General features: G+C 37.7%; 2 protein-coding genes across 2 annotated transcripts; one reads left to right on the plus strand and one right to left on the minus strand.

The window, feature by feature from the left end:
- Positions 1-311: 311 nt before the first annotated feature.
- LOC140930993 (myosin regulatory light polypeptide 9-like) lies at positions 312-2,645 on the minus strand. The gene has a single exon (XM_073380739.1). The coding sequence runs from the start codon at positions 2,501-2,503 to the stop codon at positions 1,988-1,990; it is 516 nt and encodes a 171-aa protein (XP_073236840.1). The 5' UTR covers positions 2,504-2,645; the 3' UTR covers positions 312-1,987.
- A 62-nt stretch (positions 2,646-2,707) lies between these two features.
- Positions 2,708-10,500, plus strand: LOC140930994 (ORM1-like protein 1). Its single transcript, XM_073380740.1, has 3 exons — positions 2,708-2,952; positions 5,917-6,068; positions 8,220-10,500. The coding sequence occupies exons 1-3, from the start codon at positions 2,779-2,781 to the stop codon at positions 8,356-8,358; spliced, it is 465 nt and encodes a 154-aa protein (XP_073236841.1). The 5' UTR covers positions 2,708-2,778; the 3' UTR covers positions 8,359-10,500.
- The last annotated feature ends 10,351 nt before the right edge of the window (positions 10,501-20,851 follow it).

Raw genomic sequence — 20,851 nt, forward strand, 5'->3', positions numbered from 1 at the left:
TAAAAGAGGTACAGTCACAGTTCTATAATTTGATCAAAGCACCCATCCTCTGTTTGAAGTCAGAGAGAATGTTTATTAAGCAGTTACTTGACTCATAAAAGACTTCAGCTCCCTTCCCTGATTCAGGTGATAGCCTGCAAGTAAGCAGTGAGTAAATAATTTCCTTAGTTTTCTTACTAGGCAAAAATGCTCTTTTGATGGTATAACATGGCACCATGACAAATTCTAACTAATTTAAAGAAATCAGTCAACAAAAAATACCATACACGGATTTTCTTGAGACAGCAACACAAAACAAATGACAAGGATGATAAACCCTTAAAAACCTGAAAATCTTTAATAACCACCCACATGCAATGCCAAAGTATGATTTAAATACTAATAAACCCTCCATATTAATTACAAACAGCTTCAGATTTATAAAATTTAGTGAAAATGACAAGACAAATTCAGCCTTAATTTCAGCCATTTGCTTGACTCTAAAGGAGTTTCAGACTTGCAGAGATGACTGAAATTCATACTTACGACAAACCCATAAACAGCAGTAATTCATGAAGTGTTAAGGCGGGACTCACACTTGAAAGCATGGGGATGCTCGAGTAAGGTTTCACTTAGTGCGTTCAAGATGATCAAACAACTATACTTATACCCATGAAGGTATTGCTTAATAAAAGAGACAAAAACAAAAACCAAAGAGAAGAAAGAAGAAGGTAATCAACGACAAATTCTTTAACACAAGTAGATTACTTCTGTTTTTGTTACTTCTCAAGGGGAGGTGTCAAATAAATCATATATCTATTGGTCCCCTTCAGAGGATTAATTCCAACTTTCTGAAAAGCATCCTTGCTGCTTTCACATGAGTATCACCTTCACCATTAATTTTGGAGTGTGCTATTTTTACAACAACACAACTATTTCAAAACAAAAACAATGTAACAAATCACGATGATGGAAAAGTCATAAACCATACAAAAAATGTGGCTGTAAAACTCTTTTTCAGTCCATCTCTGCATTTGGACACCCTGACACCCTGACTCTAACTTGTGTTTGATATATACTAATACACTAATCTGGTTACTTTAGTCAACCAAGCAGCAAGTAAAACTAACCACCCCAAAAGCTAGCAGCATAGAATACAAATTTCGATTTGGCAACAATGTAACTGACACTGGTAGCAAGCACGTTATTATTGCTGCAGCTGAAAGCTTAGCTCTTAAAAATGAGATAATGAGGTAAATAATTCCTATGCACAACCATAAGGTGTCAATTTACTATGACATATACCAAATTACTCCAATGAGACAATAATTTATCAAGTAAATTTCAGTCAGATCTTTTTCATTTCCTTTCCACTCTCAGTGTTTGATAATTCCTATATGGATGTTAACCCTTTAAACCCAAATATCAAAATTTCAAATTCTCATTGTTGTCTGTATGCATTCCCTAAAGAAGTAGTGGGTGGAAGTTGTGAAAGTATCAATTATTGAATTCATCTTGGGTGATCATGTCCTAAATGCTCATCACCAATCTGTTATATAATTATACTACAAGGAGGAGTTTCATTCTGACCACTCCTAGGGTTTAAAGGGGAAAAGAGAAGTCAAAATGCTGGTGCCTGCATGTAAGCCACACCCCCAATATTGGTTCTTTTTTCTTTTTTTCAGAAAAAATAGTATAGCGTGTATGAAGAGAAATTATGGTAAAATATAACTTTGACTTCTTTGTTTACCTAAATGGTTTTTGAGGTAAATTAAAGATAATGATATAAAATCTGCATTACATACGTGATGCTTTACAGGCTTATCTAGATCACCATTGATCATCAGATGATGATGATGATGACAATGATGTGTCAAATGTGTGCTAAACACCCAGCAAAATCAAGATTATACACTTTATGAAGACTAATTTCAGGGCCATTTTAAATCTAAGTTAGGAAAAGACTTTTCAGAGCTAAGCGAAGACAACTATAGTTCTCATCGTTACCCTAGTCGTCCTCCTTTTTCCCATGCTTCAAAATATGAGTGAATTGGTTGTAGTCTAAGTAGCCATCTTTGTCAATAGGCGCGTCACGAAGGACATCATCAACTTGATCTTCAGTGAATCTATCTCCCATCGTAACTAGAGCCTCTTTAAGAAAATCTTCATGTATTTTACCGTTCCCTCCTTCGTCGAAACAGGCAAACGCATTGTTGATTACATCTTCAGGATCTGTCCCGTTCAATTTCTCGCCAAACAATGTTAGAAACATTGTGAAGTTGATTGGTCCGGGAGACATCTTTATCATTTCCTCCAGGTAATCATCAGTTGGGTCTTTACCCAAGGAAGCCAGCATGTCATGTAGGTCTTCTTTATCGACGAAACCATCGTGGTTTTGATCTATCATGTTAAACGCCTCCTTGAATTCTTGAATTTGGTTCTGATCGAACATAGCGAACACGTTCGATGTAGCTCGGTGAGCTCGCTTTTTTGTTGTCTTCTTGGTCTTTGCCCTGGCAGCCATCTTGGTCTTCAACTTGCACTACAGCAAACTGGATAAAGCAACTGCACAAGAGAGATCTGAAACGCCTTATCGGATATAATATTTGCAAGACGAAAGTGTGCGAAACGCAACCTTGAAATATGCAAATGCTTACATGACGCGTAGGTCACATGACACACAGATCAAACAAAACAGCGGTTTTACGCATATTGTATGCGTCACAATTAACTTTAGTACGTAAAAAGAAATTTGTTAAAAGTTTAGTGACTCCAAGATTTAGCGAATTAACACGGAAAATGAAAGCTGAGAGAGGTCTCAGCATCAACAATCCGAACGAATCCTGGCTGGAAAGCAAGGGAACGTGGTTTACCTATGTATTGCTCATTATAATCGGCCATTTGGTTATTTTGAGCGTGCCTTTTTTCGATACCCCGACAGCATGGACCCTTACAAATATGTTCCATAATTTGGTAAGATTACAAATTCGTAGTGTTTAATTTACCGCCTATTTTTTCGATCAATTTTGTCTTGACTGGGAAATCTGATTTGGCTTTTGTATCAGCTGTTGGTTTAAAATAGTAATTTATTTAATGTAAAAGAAGGTATGTTTAGATTGATCAAGTTAATTTGTCCCGAAAAACGGTTGTTAATTTAGTGTATAAATTGTGATTGTCGTAGTATTTATGTTTGATTAACTTATTATTTCGCTGTTCAATATTACTGCTGGTCTGGTACTTTTTCAAGAACCAATGTACCTTATTTTGGAGTAAGCTACAATTTAACAGTTGCACAAAAATTTACATTTGAGTACCTGCAACTACAATCCAAACTACACGTATGTCGTACTGGTGGTTCCCCCTGGTTTTTCTGATTATTGATGAGCTTACAGTTTAGTTTTGATTGTTTTGAATCATCCAGAATATCTGAAAGGTTTATAAAAATGTGCTGGTGTAACTTCTTTTGCAATAAGATGCATTGAATTGGTTAGTTTAGTATAAAGAGATGTTCAGTATAAATTTCAGTATACATTTAATATGTATTGACACTAGTCATCTCTTATTAATTGCTTGTCATTCTGTCACTGTGTTATTACGGTGATAAAACCATTTTGAATACAGCAAAACCTCAATATAACAAAGTGCCAAGGGGTTTTCCCAATTTTTTCTCCTACAACGAGGATTTGTTTTACCAAGGTACTTTTGCATATAATAAATTTTACAATAATTGGAGTAAAGAAAATCATTTGTTATACCGAGGACTTTGTTATACAGAGGTTCGTTATATGAAGGTTCCACTGTAACATGGGTATTTATTAATATCATGACTGACAAATAATTAGTCCTTAATTTTGGTGCAAAGTCTCAGCGTTAAGTTATAATTTACCTGTGAAAATGCCATATTTTCATGGCAACATTTCCTGTATTTCAAGCCAGTTGGTTTCAAAGGCTGAGTTGTTCAAAAGAAGATAAATGCAAATCCAGTTTTAGTTAACATGACCATAGCCTGCGAAAACATCCATTTCTCTGCGCTCTTCGACGCTGGGACGTTTCGCGCGGAGGAACGTCTGCCACTCAGCGGCAGAAATTTCATACTGATGACGCAAATCTATGTTTTTTTTTTTAATAAACCCGGTAGTCATGGGGTTCCAAATATATATTTTTCCCATTTTACGAATGTTATGGTCAATTTTGGAAAAGTGTTGTGTTCATCTGGCAACGAGCTCCAGCAAAACTCAAATGCTTCTTCTAGAAAAGACTATATTCCACAAACATTGACTGTTTTGTCAGAGATTCTTCACGTTTACATTTGACCTTTGTGGCTTTTTGTCTTTTCTCTGTCATTCGTAAACAATAGCTAAAAGAATGTAACTACTCCTTGGACCAATCTGCGCTTCTGACCGGAATTCAGACAGATTTTACGTCATCAGTATGGAATTTCTGTCACTGAGTCGCAGACGTTCCTCCAAGCGAAACGTCCCCAGCGGCGAAAAGCGTGGAGAAGAGGATGTTTTCGCAGGCTAACATGACCACTCAGATACTCTCTTTAAAGTTAGCCCAGGATTATTTTTAACCAGGCTTGGGACAATTTGGGTCAGGTTCTTAGACGCTATGATTGAAATGGCAGGGTATCAGAATTAGACGTCAGAATAGTTTGTCCCTTCAAAGATCAAATAGCCTCCATTGCAGCCCATAGGCAATTGCATGATCTCAGCAATAAGGTTGCCCTCTCTTTGCAACCTTTTTTGTCAGCAAAAAATTGGAGCCAGGCCTAAAGCTGATAGAAATTAAGCCGAGTATTGTAGGTCCGCATTACATAATTTTTATCTGAACTGCGTGACGCACATTATGTTGGCTACTCAGGTCTCTAATGACTTCCAAAAACTTAAAAATGAGTTCAAGCAAAAAGCTTCAAGATGGGGAAATTATTTTCTGAAACCAATTTTATTTAGCCATTAGAAAAGGTGATCAAAATTTGTTAGATTGGTAATTTTCCTTGTGTCCTAGTTCATTCAAGACGCACAACTTAAATTAACCTCAGCTCTCTGCTGGGGTTTTATCCCTAGTAAACTAGGTTCAAGACTGGTTTAAGCTGACATTGAATTCCACCGACAACAAAGGTGTTGCACATAACTTTGTGAAACCAACTGAAAAAAGTGAAAAATGAATGAAAGATATTCTTCTATTCATATATATATGTTAAAGATCAGTAAAAAGGCTATTGTCTTTAGGCCTATAGTCATTGACATAGGAGACAGGATAGCCTACAAATACAGCTGTTTCTCCTTGCTCCTCGTTGCTAAGGTCTTTTCACCGGGAGGATCGTCTGCAACTCAGCAACAGAAATTCCATACTGATGATGTAAAACAATGTTTACATAATAAATCTGGTAGTCATGGGGTTTCTAATGTAAATTTTTTTGATTTTATGTTTCTTCTGGTTGATTATGGTAAAGTTTTGTGATCTTTCGCGAACAAGCTCCAGCGAAACTCAGATGCTTTTTCTAAAGAAGAATATATTCTAGGAATATATTCTTTGAATATTCAGATAGATTCATCACATTTACATTTGAACTTTGTGACATTTTGTCTTTTGTCTTTCATTTGTAAACAATAGGTAAAACAAAATAACTACTAAGTTGACCAATCAGAGCTCCTGACAAGTTTCCAGGCAGATTTTACGTCATCAGTATGGAGTTTCTGTCATCGAGTCACAGAAATTCCTCCTGGTGAAACGTTCCTGGCAGTGATGAGTTAGGAGAAACAGCTGTATTCGCAGGCTACAGACAGGATGGGTGTTTAGAAGGTGAAAAAATCTGAAGCTGGTCCACTTTATATAGATCTCAAGCTCTGGAGTTATTTTCAGGAGGGGACACAGGAATGATTTATTAATTACATGTGAATCAAAAGTTTCACATAATCTCCCTTTTTTTTGCAGAGCATGTTTATTTTTCTTCATTACCTGAAAGGAACACCATTTCAAACAGCTGATCAAGGCAAGGCGAGAAGACTTACTCACTGGGAACAGCTCAACCATGGCGAACAATTTACAGAAACAAGAAAATTCTTTACACTTGTGCCTATCTTCCTGTAAGTTTCTATACCAATCTTGCTAAAAGAGCTTCCTGTTTCTTGAAAACCTTTCCTTATATATCTAAATAATAATATTATTGTAGAGTTCGTTATTGTGATTTGACTATTTTATCAGAATTGGGATAAGGTGGCAGCTTAGCTTTGGCAGTAGTGTGTCCTACTTCAGATGTCTGCCACAAATGAACTAAGTAAAACAAAAATGTGTTGGAACAATAGTAATTATTCTTTTGCAAATTACTGTCTTCAAAGCCCTTCCCCTTTATCACTCTGTACTTTGTTTTTCTTTTTTACATACAATCATCTGTCACAGTGTAGGATTTTATCTGTTTATGTGAGTGTGAGAATGTGAAGGGTAATAAACACCCACCGCATGTTATACACAGAAGGATTCCTTGTAGCAATTGTAGTAATGTCAAAACCATTCCTTTCCCCTTCCTTTGATAGTCAGTAATAATATTATTGCTGCCGCACGGGCAAGCCCGAAGCAAGCAAGCAAGGCAACAGACATAATCCATCACAGGGGAAAAAATTTACATTTCTACCCACAATGCATGTGAATTTCTTAACCACAAATTATGCAACAGTTTTTTACCACAATTTCTTGCATGCCCATAGCCTTTATATACCAAACTTTGGTGCATGAAGTTGGTTGAATCCTCTTTATGATGAATTTCTCTTTTACATTATGTTGTCATAGAGCATTTTGATAACCTTTAAAGCAGCTTCCGGTAATTGTTTTTAGTATATACTAAAACAGTGGATAGTGCTTTTCACGCGCTCTGATTGGCTACTTAATCAGTGAATATCCTGCACTATTCACTGATTCACCTCCAGTTCCTCCGAGTGAGCGACGCCAAACTCGCGTAGGTTGCGAGCAAAATGCTTTTCCGGTTTGCTGCCGAACAAACTAAGAAATTTCACAACTAATCAAGCAAGCTGTTTCCGAAATACATGAAGAAGGTGACGAAGTTCAGTTTGGAAGTTTTAACAGGTAAAGCTTTGTCTTTTTGACTTGAATAGTTATCGATAAAACCGGTGAAAAAGGTTTTTGCTGACAAATGCAAATTAAGCTTAAGTCTTGCGTTACTTTAGTTAGTTGACTTGTTCATAAATAAGCTTAAAACTAAATTTAATAATCTTTTTTACAGAATTATTTTGAATACAAACAGAATTCACAACTCCTTTTGAAGAAACTTCCCCGCAAGAGCTAAACAAATGCCTTCAAAAGTTTTATTTGTCGCTAAGAAAAAGCAACAACCGCGGCCGGTCATCGCGCGCCAAAATTGTAATCATTGGCAACAGTAAATGAGTTAAAAATCATCATTTTGTGCTCAATTTTCTCACTGTTTTAGTATATACTAAAACAATTATTCACCTTAGTGTCAGTGGCTAGTAGTGGATATTTACCTCGCCGCTTTGCGGCGTCAGTAAATATCCAATACTAGCCACCTCCACTTTGGTGAATAATTGTTATATATCTTTTCTTCATTGTATAGTAAGATATTATCAGAGAAATAAATGATCAAATTGTGTTGGAAATGTAAATGGAATGCTTCGGTCCAGTTGGAAATTTCTTGTGACTGAAAAATGTTGTTTCATTAATATTTTGTTGCCTTTTAAAAGGCATTGCTTTCCTCTTAAAAACTCATCCTTCACATTAAAATTTGGTCTATTTTATTGCAACCACCATGTCCAATATGAACAATCAAAACAGCCTGAAAGAATACTATATCCTTAAACTTCTTTGAACCATCAGCCAATAACACTTACAGTGTGGAACAGCATACACTGTGATGGGATGGGTAGAACAGAGCATTGATTGTGACATCACAAAATAAAAGAGTGATATTGCATATGCCTCAAATGTGAGGTCCATTAGTAGAAATCGAAAAGTACATTGTAATTATTGTTTATGTCTTGTTCAACACACGGTTTTCTATAAACTCGTTTCATTGACACCAAGGCAGCTTTTACCTATTAGGTACACTAGTTTAATATTAATTATCCATAGTTATCATGGATACATTAACTTGCCCTGGTATTTTTATTCTTGCAGAAGAAGTATTGTGATGTAACCATTCAAATTATAGCTTGTTCATTGGTACTCCTCCATGGAACTCAACTTTTGTTTGTTTGTATAATTTTCAGGTTTATGGTGACAAGTTTCTACACTAAATATGATGGAATTCATTTTGTTTTCAATGCACTGTCACTTCTTGGACTCTCCTTGGTACCCAAGTTTCCACAGATGTACAAAGTTAGACTCTTTGGCCTAAACAAATACTAATCTCGAAAATAACAGATATATCAAAGCTAACAGGATCACAGTTAATGGGAGGTCTATGAAGCAAAAACCATAAATGGATGATTATGAGCTACACTATAATAATTATTATTAAAAGAATGAAGTTCTCTCTGATTCTTGGAAAGAAAGGTAGATTTGCCTGTCATAAAAAATGTCAGACTAAAGCGCAATGTGTCCTTCGGTTTTCAATTTGACACTATTTGTCAATGAAAGATCATACCGTAAATCATTTCCACCTCCCTCTACCTTACAGTTCTGCCCTTGTCGCAGGTTAGTTGAATTATGGTAAGGGAAGTGTAAATAAAAAGTCACTTAAGGATTTTAATGGATCTTGAAAACATCCTTGTGTAACTTTTAACGCTCTGTTGGCCTATCTTTTTGACGAGCAGCGTCATTCATTCATAGAAACACTGTACATTATTAACTTCGACTAAGAGGGCAATTTGCAGCTGAATTTGGAGGATCGCAATTCCTGCGTCATGAAATAGACAGTATAAGTGTGACATCACATTAACATGGACGCAAAATTTCTGAATCTCAACAATCTTTCTTGACAGAGACAGCCACTTGAATTGTCAAATGATGGAAGAAAAGTAAATATCATGCAAAGGAAAGTCATACCTTGAACATGACAATTTTTGGTTTGTTTGCTTGTTTTTTTCTACCATATTTGGGGGGCCTTGGTTTGTTGAGATCGATAAATTTTGCTATTATGGCAATGTGATGTAACAATTTCTCCTCTCATGATGCAATGGTGCAGCTGCTCGTTTTTTTTTTTTTCACTGAATGCAGGTCATTCAGTGACACAGCTGGTCTGTAGAAAGCTGTTGTACCACTCTTGTGTCCTCTTGCCCCATTATACAACTATAACTGAACAACCAGGATTGTTTAGCCTCTTAAATAATAAATTGTAAAGGTATTTTTGTTGGCTTTAAGGACTGCACCTAATAATAAAGGATTTTGCCCAGGGCACCTTACTCTCAAGTTTGCAATAATTTATTGGAATCATGTTTACAGCAGTTTGAACCTCATGACAAGTTTCTCATTTTCTTGTCATTTAGTGTTCATTACATCTACACAGAATGCCAAGTTCATCAATGAGAATGATTTTGGACAGTTTCTATCTTCCCTTTTCTAAATGTAAGAAAATGTCATTTGAATCTGATTTTTTCCTTAAATTTCTCATAAACATGATTCTTACTCTCTCTTAAACCTTTGGCAAAAGGACCTCTGCAAAAAAAATATTCCATGCACATATTTTAAAAAAAGTCTGGGCCAAAAAGTTGAGTCGAGACATGAGAAGATTAATTTCATACTTAGTCATGGATTAGTATTAATCAGGTGCTGGAACAACTGTGACAAGGGAGGCCCAGAATCACCTGTTTGGCATGTAATGCTGCGTGTTACATTACCAGAGTAGCCGTGTAACTATCTTGGTGGAACCCCTCCTTCCCCCCCCAGATGTTAAACACTCATCAAATAACTGGTAATGATGATGTTTTGGGGGGGGGGGGTAAGTGTAAGGGAGGAGGTGACTCATTTATCTCCAGGTATTGTGTTGAACTTACATTAAGTATGTAGTGCCACAGTGTTCAGTATGATGAAACCACCCCCAACCCCAACCCCCAGCCCCATCACCTAAACAATTTGCTAGTTTTGCTGAAATATGAAAGTCGATTTTAAACCTTTTTGTAAGTTGAGTGTAGAAAATCTTGTTGCATGTAGCCTGCCAACAAGCTCTCTATGTATGGTGGCTGAAGAGGGCGGGGAGAGAACACGCCTTGCACTCACATCTCCCTTGTTGTGCTGCTCTTCTGTGACTTCTTGGAACTCGCCCAAATGGAGAGCTTGCTTGCAGCGTATGTCACCCATAGCTACCTGATATTGTCCATAATAAAATTATCATATTCCTTATTTTAACCATAATGAGCTTTGCCGTTGTCATAAGTTGACTGTGTCATGGTTTCAGTGATCGTGATGATGTGATATTGTCAGAATAAATATTATTTATTGTATAATTGATTAGTTCTTAATGTATATTAAAATATGATACTTATTGTAACGTTTCACAGTAGGTGGACTGTAACTATGATCAAGACTAATAAATTGCAGCTACTAAGGCAATTTTGGCCATTTTACCTAAATGGAGTTTTGGCCAACATAATATCCAAAACTTCCTATACTTTTTATATACAATCCCTCCCCACCCTTGTGGAAATTCCACTTGGGGGTCCCCAACAGGTAATGGTGACCGTCCGGTGTCCTTACAAGCAAAGGGTGTGGATTTTCCCGGCAACCACTGTATTAAAACAGGAGCCGATCGGCAAGGCAATAAACAAAATAATAAAAGAAAACCGTTATGAAAAAGAACAGTCATGTCCTTTGTCAAGTCGACTTGCTGACCATGTCATTAAGGGACATTAAGCATTGGAATATGCTAGTAGGAAACACCTTTTTCTGCATCCAAACATCACGAAAATACGCCTTTAATGTTGGAAATGTCTTTGGTCATTTTTATCAATGCTAACCGACGGGGAAAAGGTCCAAGAAGGATTAACATTAGGTTGAAAATGCGTTATTCCGCTCGCCAAAGTGTTTCTAGTGAATTGAAGTTTTGTTTTTGCCGTGATTTTGTTTTAACTTAGAGCCTATGAAAGTGCAATTTACTTATATGGGTGCTGTGTCCCTTTTTAGGATAGCCTTGAACCAGGCTCCGCAGTGGGGGAAAAAGGCAATAAACGGGGTGAAAATAGACTACGAGTAGTGCCCCATTTTTCCTCAGGGATAGTAGAGCGAGCGAAACGCGAGCGCGCGTTAAAATCACCCCACGCCTCCTGTCGCCTTTTCTCGCGTGGGGTGATTTTAACGCGCGCTCGCGTTTCGCTCGCTCTACTCCCCCTGAGGAAAAATGGGGGACTCGTAGTCCAGGGTGAAAATGTGAATCAACCCGTCATCTCTCACCACCAAACCATCTCGCCACCAAGGAAACGACTCGCCGCCAGCCAACTCGCCACCAAGCAGCACTTTCCTGTATTAAAAATGCTGTAAACGATTGTTCTCGGCTATGAACTTGGAAACAATCCTGGCTTATGGAAAGTGCGATCCCCTTTTAACGTATTTTAAGCTTCCGTGCTCTGCTTTCCCTTCACTGTATGTTATATCTTCTCAAGTGCTTCAACCATAAAGTCCGGATGTAGTGGTCATAGTTTTTGTATGCAACAGTCTTATCAGCGACGTCACTCGGCGGACTGTTTCCAATTATTTGGCCATATTAAGAAATAAAAAAACTTAATTTATGTGCCATTTAATTAAACCCACTGCAACTTGGCACAGAGAGCCAAGTAACTTCATAACTTGTCTTTCATCTCCTGCTTTCATACTTGCATCAATTTTCCCTTTTGGTGTTTACTGATCGTAAACTGCCGCTGAAACATCTTTGTAAGGGGTTTTAGGAGGGCGCATAAATGGAGGGGCTTATATCCCAGGGGGGCTTATACATCTTCGTAAGGGGTTTAGGGAGGGCTCAAACGGAGGGGCTTATATCCGAGGGAGCTTATAACCGGAATAGAAAAGCGCTTCGAAGCAAGCTCTAGCAGTACAGATCAAAATAATTTTGCATTTACTGGTTTTTTAATTAAGCGTCAAAAGGTCAGAATAAATCGAATTCATTTCAATACATTTGGGGGGTGGGGATTATGATCAGATGTATTTTTTTGTTTACGGGTTGATTAGCCCATAACTAGTGGGGGTGCGGGGTGGGGCGCTATATAAGCGGCAGGTTACTGTATATCCAGAATCGAACCCTAATGAGATGCACTATCCTTTTGATAGCCATCACAAAGTGTCCTAACGAATAGAAGATCATCAAAATACTTGTAATTTGATCAAATTTGAAGAAGTATAAAAATGACTAAGAATTCAGTCAAAAAAAAAAACGTTTAATCTTGGACATACTAACTAACTCTTAGAGCCGGTTTTGTTTTGTTACGCCTCAGGGGGCTCGAACTTCTTTGAATTACGCACAGGTTCTTGATATATGTTATTAACGAAGCGTGAGATCAAGAAGGCTGGATATTGATCAAGTTCTTGTTTGCGCATTCACGAATCAGAGAAGACGATAATAACAACGCAAAAAAGAACGAGGAGGCCAATATCCAGCCATCTTGACCGAACAAGCTGAGTCAATAAAGGATTTATTTCATGGCCAAAAAGATATCGTTTTCTTGCTGGACTAAGGCGGAAAATGTCGAAAGGCAAGATGGGCACATCTTTCAGGCTCAGTCGAGTAGCCAGTCAGTACACAGGTTTCGCGTCATATTGCCGGATCGCGGATTCAGCCATGCTAATAATCCTTAAGATAGCCTGGGTGCCCTGTTGCTGAGGGTGCATCGTTTTCATGTTTCTGTCAAAGCAATCCAGATTTTTATTTGCGTGATCAACTTTTCAACACGCAGTATAAAACGCTGTCGGAAAGCATCAAAAGTCTTTCATGTTTTAACGCCTCCAGGGAATTTTATTAACCTGTGGTTAACTGTCCCAAAATCTTTAAGGAATGGTAAGCAAGCAATATTCCGAAACCGCGTTATTTTGATTGTGACCTAAATCATAGAAATCTTTTGACCCATAAAAGGGTGTCGCCCGTGTCTGTTTATATCAACATGCTATAAAGCCAGAAAATATAATATCATTGTTTTCTAGCTTCGCGGCTAAAATATTTCGTAACTGCGCTAGCCACCCAAATTCCTGCGCTTTCTGGTGAAAACAATCCAGTTTAACTCTGGGAAACCGGCTTCAGCTGTTTATCCACCGGAAAAGCCGTTATCCAAAGGACATAACGTATTAGGGACACCAACTGCACTATCCGTTAGATAGAGATTTATTCACCTTTTGAACGACTGGGGCCTGGAGTTTAAGCACACAGGCGGCAAATTTGTGTTTTAGGAAAACTACACGTTTTAATGTCAAGAGTCTTTGATGCAAAAATGTTAACAGGAGGAAACCAAGAAAAAAGGGAGCGGAGAGAGGAATGCAAGATTGAGGAGGCGGGAGCGGTCTGGACCCCTTGTTTCCCCCCCAAAATAGAGTGTAATTAAATAAGCAGCAAAATTACGTTTAAGGGAACACATCAAATAACAACAGTACATGTTTGATGGTGTAAAATCCCGCGGGGGAAGGGGCTACTCACGATAAGATTTATGTAGTTTTATATACTATTTTCACTGAAAAGGTACTACCTCTTTCGTATACCTTCCATTGAAAATACTACCCGGCCTTTACACGGCCTACCTAATAAGAGTGAATCGCTAAAACAGGAAGTCTTTTAATAAATGAAAATGATATGGCAATTTTATTTTAATACTTTAATGAAAGATTTTTGTACTCTTTCATTTACTTCAACAGTAAATTTCCCTGTCTTTGACAAACCTTAATTAAAACCTCTTTCAGACAGAACGTCCGGATATAAGCTATTGTAGGAAGCCCCTAATCTCCCCCCCCCCCCACTCCCTCACCGGGTGTAAAGCGTCGTTGTAAAACCAGCTGTTCTCTTAAATTTTAAAATTTGACTTCATAAACTGGTCTCACGCTTGCTACTAATTCTAAAACTAAATGTGGGACAATTTTTTAGGTCTACTTGATGAAGACCTGAATGCAGAAGAAAACAGTACTGGACAAGTTTAAATTTGATTTCAAGTTGATTGTCTAGTGAGTTGTTCTGCACGGGTGGTCGTCCTGATGGAATACAGTAAAACCCACAACTAAGAACCCGCATTTTTCCAAGTTAGCCTAAACAAGCAGGGGCACCCAAGAGAATATAGTTCAAAACCACTTAAACATAGGATTGTTAAACGTATTTTAGTATTTAAACGGTTGATATAGGCATATTTTTATCCCCTAAAAATTTTTCATCTCTTCGGATTTCCTAGCTGAAAGTCTAGTGATTCGAAAATTATAGGGATCAAAACTTACCTTTTCGAAAATTTCAGCCAGAAAAAAGGCACCCAAAAATTGTAGGTGACCTTTTTAGGGTAAAAATCCGTTAAACATGGGCAATTATACCATTTTTTAGATGTTCGAAAATCCTAGGAGAGGCAGACAAGCAAGGAATTTTGCAAAAAATGTTCAGAAAATTCTAGATCTCAAATCGTCTTCCGAACAGATATTTTCCAAAAATTTTCGTTGGTTGCCCCTGAACAAGTTCTTACAGAAATGGTAACTAGCACAAATTTAGGCTATTTAGGTTCTTATTTTCTAAAGAAAAAATAGATTATAGCTAAGAGTATTTAGTGGTATTCAGCTTATTCTCTAATAAAATCTGCATAGGTAGTCAGCTCGGATTCCCTAATAAAATCTGCATACCATTACATTCAGCTGTACTGACATTACAGTTGGACGGATAATTCTTCAAAGAGGATCCTGAATGCTCACTTATTTGCTCAAGTTACTCTATTCCTTTTTATAGATTTTACAAAATAAGAACCTGTTTCAAATTTTAGGCTTAACAGGTTCTTGTATAGAAGGGGCCTAACTGGCAAATTTTAGCCAAAAAGGTTCTTAAAAACAAGGTTCTTATATCGCGGGTTTTTACTGTATCTCACTACCCTTTCCGTGAAATTTTCACATTATAAAACCAAATTCCTAACAGTATCTTTTTACCACTACCATGGAGACCAAAACAGGAACAGCTGAAAACTAATAAATAGATTTGTTTTAGGAGCAGATGTTATTTCCACGGTTAGTCGATAATTTTTTAGTTATTTTAAGACTAAAGAATGACTTGATTGATCGAGGTCAGTGACTATTCAATTCCTTTGCAATGCTTCAATCACGTCCCCGTCGATATGATCAAGTTTTTATTTTTCGTACATTTATATCATTTTTTTTTACCCAAAAAAAGCAACCAAACCAGTGTTTCACCGTAGGTCACAGAACGCCGAATTCACTGGAAACTCAACAGTTGTCGACAGAGAAATTATGATTAGTAATTCACTTGAGGTACAATCATTAAAGTGTATCGAGGATCGTTTACTGCTATCTCACTTGGGGACTGACAGTCAACATTCATTAATATAACTGGTGCTAGATCAGTATCAAAGAAGCCATCAAGGAGAATGAAAATTAAGGATATGATGATCTGTGCCTGTTAAGTCTTCCGCTTTTTTTCGACTCAGTGGGCTTACATATTAAGAGTCTCTTAAATTAATTGTTTGTTTCTTCCATTCAATAAATGTTATCTTTGTCATTAGTGAGTCAGCTGAAACACAATGGCCAACGAGGAATAAAAACAAAATTCCAAGAATATTTTTGTCTAGAAACTCCATAAAAGAAAATAGTGGACAGCTAACAGTCAGTGAAGTTCAGCTCAGTCCTTCGTCACCATTAAAACGCGCAGTCTATTCGCTGTTAGTCCAGCAGCTGGGTAAATCCTTCGATACAGAACAGGTAAGGACGAGAACTCTATCTAAAGGCTTTTTTATAAACATGTATATCTCGTAGTTTATGATCTGACTAGTCTTAGCAAACTTTAAAGAGTTACTACTGACTGAATTTATTCATATTGGATTGAAGTTTATTTTCCTGAACTTGAGTAATGCTGGGGGAAGTTGTATCTCTTATAGCTTTATGATTAATAGTCTGATATCACTTAACTTGTGAAATAGATAGCAGACACTTCTTCACAGTATTACACTCTAATTTCATTACTTTCTTTTGTTTAGTCGTAAACTATTGAGCACTAATTGTTACGAGATAGTGCTCTACGGATTACATAAAATGAAATGATCAAACTATCTCGATAAATATTAGCAACCACAAGTTTCTTTTTTCCGATTAATCTTCTCTTATGTGCCCGAAGTCTGATAACATTGATTTAACCCCGGCTTTAAGCTGGGTCTTCAAGCCACCCTCCTTTTACTGAAGCACAAAGTTATGAAGCAAAAGCAAAATTTATGCCTTTTGAGGGAAGCAGTTATACACAATAAATAGGGCCATGTATGAAGTCATAAGCTACGGCTGTGGATACACAGGAATTACGAACGATGAAGGCAGTTATATTTTCGGTGGCCGTCGGTGGGCTTTTGTTATGGCTTGTTTTACTCCGAGCGGTGGCGGACTTGTTAAGTTTGTTGTTTGTATACTACGAAGAAACAACTGAGCCAAACGAACCGCTCGATGCCTGATGAAGTGTGCAAGTGGCCCTGCATTTTATCAGTAGATTTAATCCGAATTTCACCAAATTGCAATTATAGAAGTAAAGCTAAGTAAGATGAAATGCAGATTTTTACTTGGAATAGAGCGTTTTACTGAACAGTAGTCAGTGGTTCTTTCAATTTAACGAAAACAGTATCGAAACTCAGTTGAGAATCACTTGAGCTCAAAATAACAGTAAAAAAAATATTGCACAACTGGAAAGGTCTAGATATCGAAATAATCCTCCTTTAGAAGGCAATTGAAATTCGTTCCTAACACCGCTCGCCTTGTAGTTTGGAGGAAAGACTAAGTTTATTTGAAATGGGAATAATCAGTACTGAAATGTTAAGAATGAAAACGACCATGATCTTGAAATAACGTAACTCGCTCACGAGGAGCTGAAGGAGTAACCTGCGAAGCAGCTAGCGTTTCCAACGCAGGCTACTGAAGGAGCAACGAATGAGTACGAAAAGAATCTCCCGTGTAAGAGTGACTCATGCCATTTTAAACTCAGAAAGTTCTGAGTATATACAGGGGCACCCAACGACAATTTTCGGAAAATATCTGTTCGGAAGAAGATTTGAGATCTAGAATTTTCGGAACATTTGTTGTAAAATTTCTTGCTTGCCTGCCTATCCTAGGATTTTCGAACATCTAAAGATTGGTATAATTACCTATTTTTAACGGATTTTTACCCTAAAAAGGTCACCTAGAATTTTCGGGAGCCTTTTTTCTGGTTGAAATTTTCGAAAAGGTAAGTTTTGATCCCTATAATTTTCGGATCACTAGACTTTCAGCTAGGAAATCCGAATAGATGAAAAATTTTTAGGGGATAAATACATTCCTATATCTACCATTTAAATACTAAAATGCGTTTAACAATGCTATCTTTAAGTGTTTTTGAACTATATTCTCGTTGGGTGCCCCTCTATATACCCTAAACCTAACATCAACAAGAGTACATGCAATGTTATAAACTTGGTTAATGTTATGTCAAGTTGTGGGGAGGAGCATTGCGTGACGACACTAAAAACGGCTGTGTAGCAGACTAGGTCGTTGTGTAGCTCTTTGAAATATACCGATTCATAAGGAAGATTTTCACACATATTCCATACAATAGGTGAGATAAATACAGGAAACGCAAGGTTCCATGCACAGTTTCATCTTCGATTTACACAGCTTTGATCAAAACATTTTCTCTTTCACTTTTTACATTCAGTTCATTTTATTTGCCAGAAAGGAAGCCTTAGAAATTAAAAGGATGTTTGATCAATTCACACTCGCGCATTCTAGTCTTCTTAAACTTTATAGCCGAAGGACATCTGTGAGCAGGGAATAAGTCAGCACAGAATTTGATTGTCGGCGAATTTCTGTAATCGTCCATCGTTCTGCTAGTGAGAAGCTGGCCGTTGTTCACTCGTCTTGCTTGTTTGGGGCTGAGTCTTATTCCAGTCAAAGAGAGAGAAAAAGTGTCTGGCAAGGTTTCCAATGAAAGATTTGTGATCTCGTGTCTGTTAAACTCTCCAAGTGTTTATATATACACAGTTATACGTACCTTATAACCCCGGCTTATAACTTCTTCTGCGCTTAACGAGTGTCGTTAAAATTTTGGTCCATAACTTTCACTGAAACAACTGCTCCACAGGATGTCACTGATAACACGTAACGCAAAAGAGTGTCGAAGTATGACTGCACAATAAATGTCCCAAAATCTACATCATTACCTACCGATTCCTCGTGGCCCCTGTTCAAGCAAAGCGAGATTTTTTCTATATTTGACTGTATGACTGTATATTTCAGCTGTAAGTACTTTCCTTAATATACGCGCGAGTTACTAGAGTGCCTCCTCGGGATTTCGCCTTCTAGGCGAAATCCCTGCGGGAGCAGTTAATAGTATAGATTTGTTTTAGGAGCAGATGTTATTTGACCACGGTCGGTCGATAAGTTTCAGCAATGTTTTAATAGAGGGGGGCATAAGGGTTTGCGGTGAAGCGGTTTTGCGCGATTTTTGGTGCGGTTTTGCGAGAATTTTTTGTTTTAAGTTGCTGTAATGGGGTTAAAACCAAGCGGTTTGCGGTGTGTAGACATTTCGGGTAATTTCAACGCGGTTTTTAGGTTTTGTTATGTTATTTTGTGCGGTGTTTATATATCGGCATTTCTGTGCGGTTTTGCGGTGTTCGTACTCTCCTTACCAGGGCAGATGAAGGTTGGGCGGTGAAACGAGCGCGTCCGAGCAAAAAGGTGTGATGCAGTGGACTGGGACTCTGCTTACGCCCCCCTCTTTTTAGACTTTTGTCTGATTTGAAATTCTATGTTATGTAAAGGTATCGTGTAAAGGTATCGATACTGAAGCCAATCTTAGTGTTTTAATCAATGCCACCCTCATTTCAAGCACATAAAATGTCACGTCAATGTTGAAACGAAGGGCAGCACCAAAACACGGAATCCGTAATCCGGAAACGGAAACAGAATCACAGAAACGGAAACGGAATACGGAATCAAATATCAACGAAAGAAAATTAAAGAATTTCACATTGCATAATTTAGTACAATCCAAACAGAATTTGTTTTAGTTTTTTTTGGCAGTTCCCTTTAATATATTCTTGTTATTGTGTCTTGATAACGTTTGCCGTGGTGTGGGTTATTGCACTGCAAGGCCGATGAAAGTAATTTTACGAGTAATTTTTATTCATGAGTTTATGGGTTGAATAATACAGTTAAACATTACCTTTTTAGCCAAATGGCAAGAGTAGTAGTAGTTGGCCTCAGACCACACTACGTAATTGTCACCAAACTGTGACGTAACCCGGCAGTTCCGGTGTTTTAGCAATAAGTTTAAGTTTTTCGCCCAGCTAAAGCTGATGGAATACTGGTGTAATTGCGTTGACGTCCATATTTCTGTTGAAGAGGCTTGTTAAGCATAGAGCAATCTTGATGTAATCAGTTGCGAAATCAAGCAAATGCATGCACAATTCTCTCTTCTTTTTGGACTCCACAACGCCGTGTTTCTCTTGAGTAAGTTGCCTTGATAAGTAAAACTGAACACTGTTGAAGACAACCCAGAAAAGATAGCCACGAAAAACTTGACGACAACGCCTCTCAGTTATATAAACGACGCCTCTGTCGATTTAAACGAAGTCTGTCTCCATGTAACTTACCTCTTTCTAAAGGAACTACATACTGCCAGTGACGTTTTTCTCCTCGCTTTGCTGTCCCATGAGAATTTGCAATCATTGCCGGACGTAGTATGAAAAGTCTTTTCGCCGGAATCGACTCCTCTAGTCATACAGCAGTCTCCTCTGCCTAGGTAATTACTTCATTTATGTCTTTATTTGATCTGTTTATATATTTTTTTGTCACTGCTAATTTTTTTTCAAATCGATCGCTTGGAACCTTCTTTCACGGATTCCGTTTCCGTTTCCGTTTCCGTGAATCCGTTTCCGAGTCCCGTATTCCATGTTTCCGCAGCAAACAGGTCTCCGGAAGCTTTTCGAATTACGGTGAACAGCCGAGTGGTGTTGAAGAAAGACAGGGGCACCCAATGGATCTGTTCCTCAAAATATCTGTTCTTCATGCAAATTTTTGCTGGCTGGGAGATGTGGAAGAAATAATAGACCTTGGAAGGAAAGTGTTGCTGGGAAAAAGATAATTCAGGGTGTCAGAGGGGATTTGAAGTCTAGAATAGCTGCTACGGGTTACTTGTATGGGTTGCTTACCACTCAAGATCTGAATTGTGCCCTATGAAACTTCCCAGTAAGTCAGGTTGCAGGTTGTAAGGTTGCTGGCTGGGAACTCTTCCATCAGTCTTGCTGGGAGTGAGGAACAGATAATTTTTTTCCAGCAATCTCCCAAAATGCTTAAAATAGTCTCAGAAAACTTTATTCATGCTTTGTTGTTGTTTTTAGGTCTTTTTCTCAAAATTTCCCGTTGGGTGCCCCTGGAAAGAAACGATAAATAAATTGACTAGAGGAGATCAGCACAACTGAAACTGTATAACTGTAACTGAAATAGCGGAATACCAAAACCATCTATTCAGTCAGTTGTACATGAGATATATCATTGGCAAAAGAGATTGCTGCACACATGAATTAAGGTGACTCGATCATAAATAAGAAGATAGCCCTCGTGACGTGCTTGCTGGAAGGGCACACAAACGGTCCCGGAGATGAAATTCACAGCTAACAGTTTAAGCAAAGAGTCATTTTTCGTCAAAACATACAACATTGATTTTTTTTTAACACTAGCTGTATATAGTTAGAGAACACAGTCCATCAACCCGTGAGCGGTA

The sequence above is a fragment of the Porites lutea genome, chromosome 3, assembly GCF_958299795.1.
Source record: "Porites lutea chromosome 3, jaPorLute2.1, whole genome shotgun sequence".
Lineage (NCBI taxonomy): Eukaryota > Metazoa > Cnidaria > Anthozoa > Scleractinia > Poritidae > Porites > Porites lutea.

Bases quoted from the DNA above. Each gene is read 5' to 3' on its own strand.
- LOC140930993 (XM_073380739.1), bottom strand. From the start codon at position 2,503: ATGGCTGCCAGGGCAAAGACCAAGAAGACAACAAAAAAGCGAGCTCAC.
- LOC140930994 (XM_073380740.1), top strand. From the start codon at position 2,779: ATGAAAGCTGAGAGAGGTCTCAGCATCAACAATCCGAACGAATCCTGG. The intron at 2,953-5,916 runs GTAAGATTACAA...TTTTTTTTGCAG, and splicing joins CAAATATGTTCCATAATTTG to AGCATGTTTATTTTTCTTCA. The intron at 6,069-8,219 runs GTAAGTTTCTAT...TATAATTTTCAG, and splicing joins ACACTTGTGCCTATCTTCCT to GTTTATGGTGACAAGTTTCT.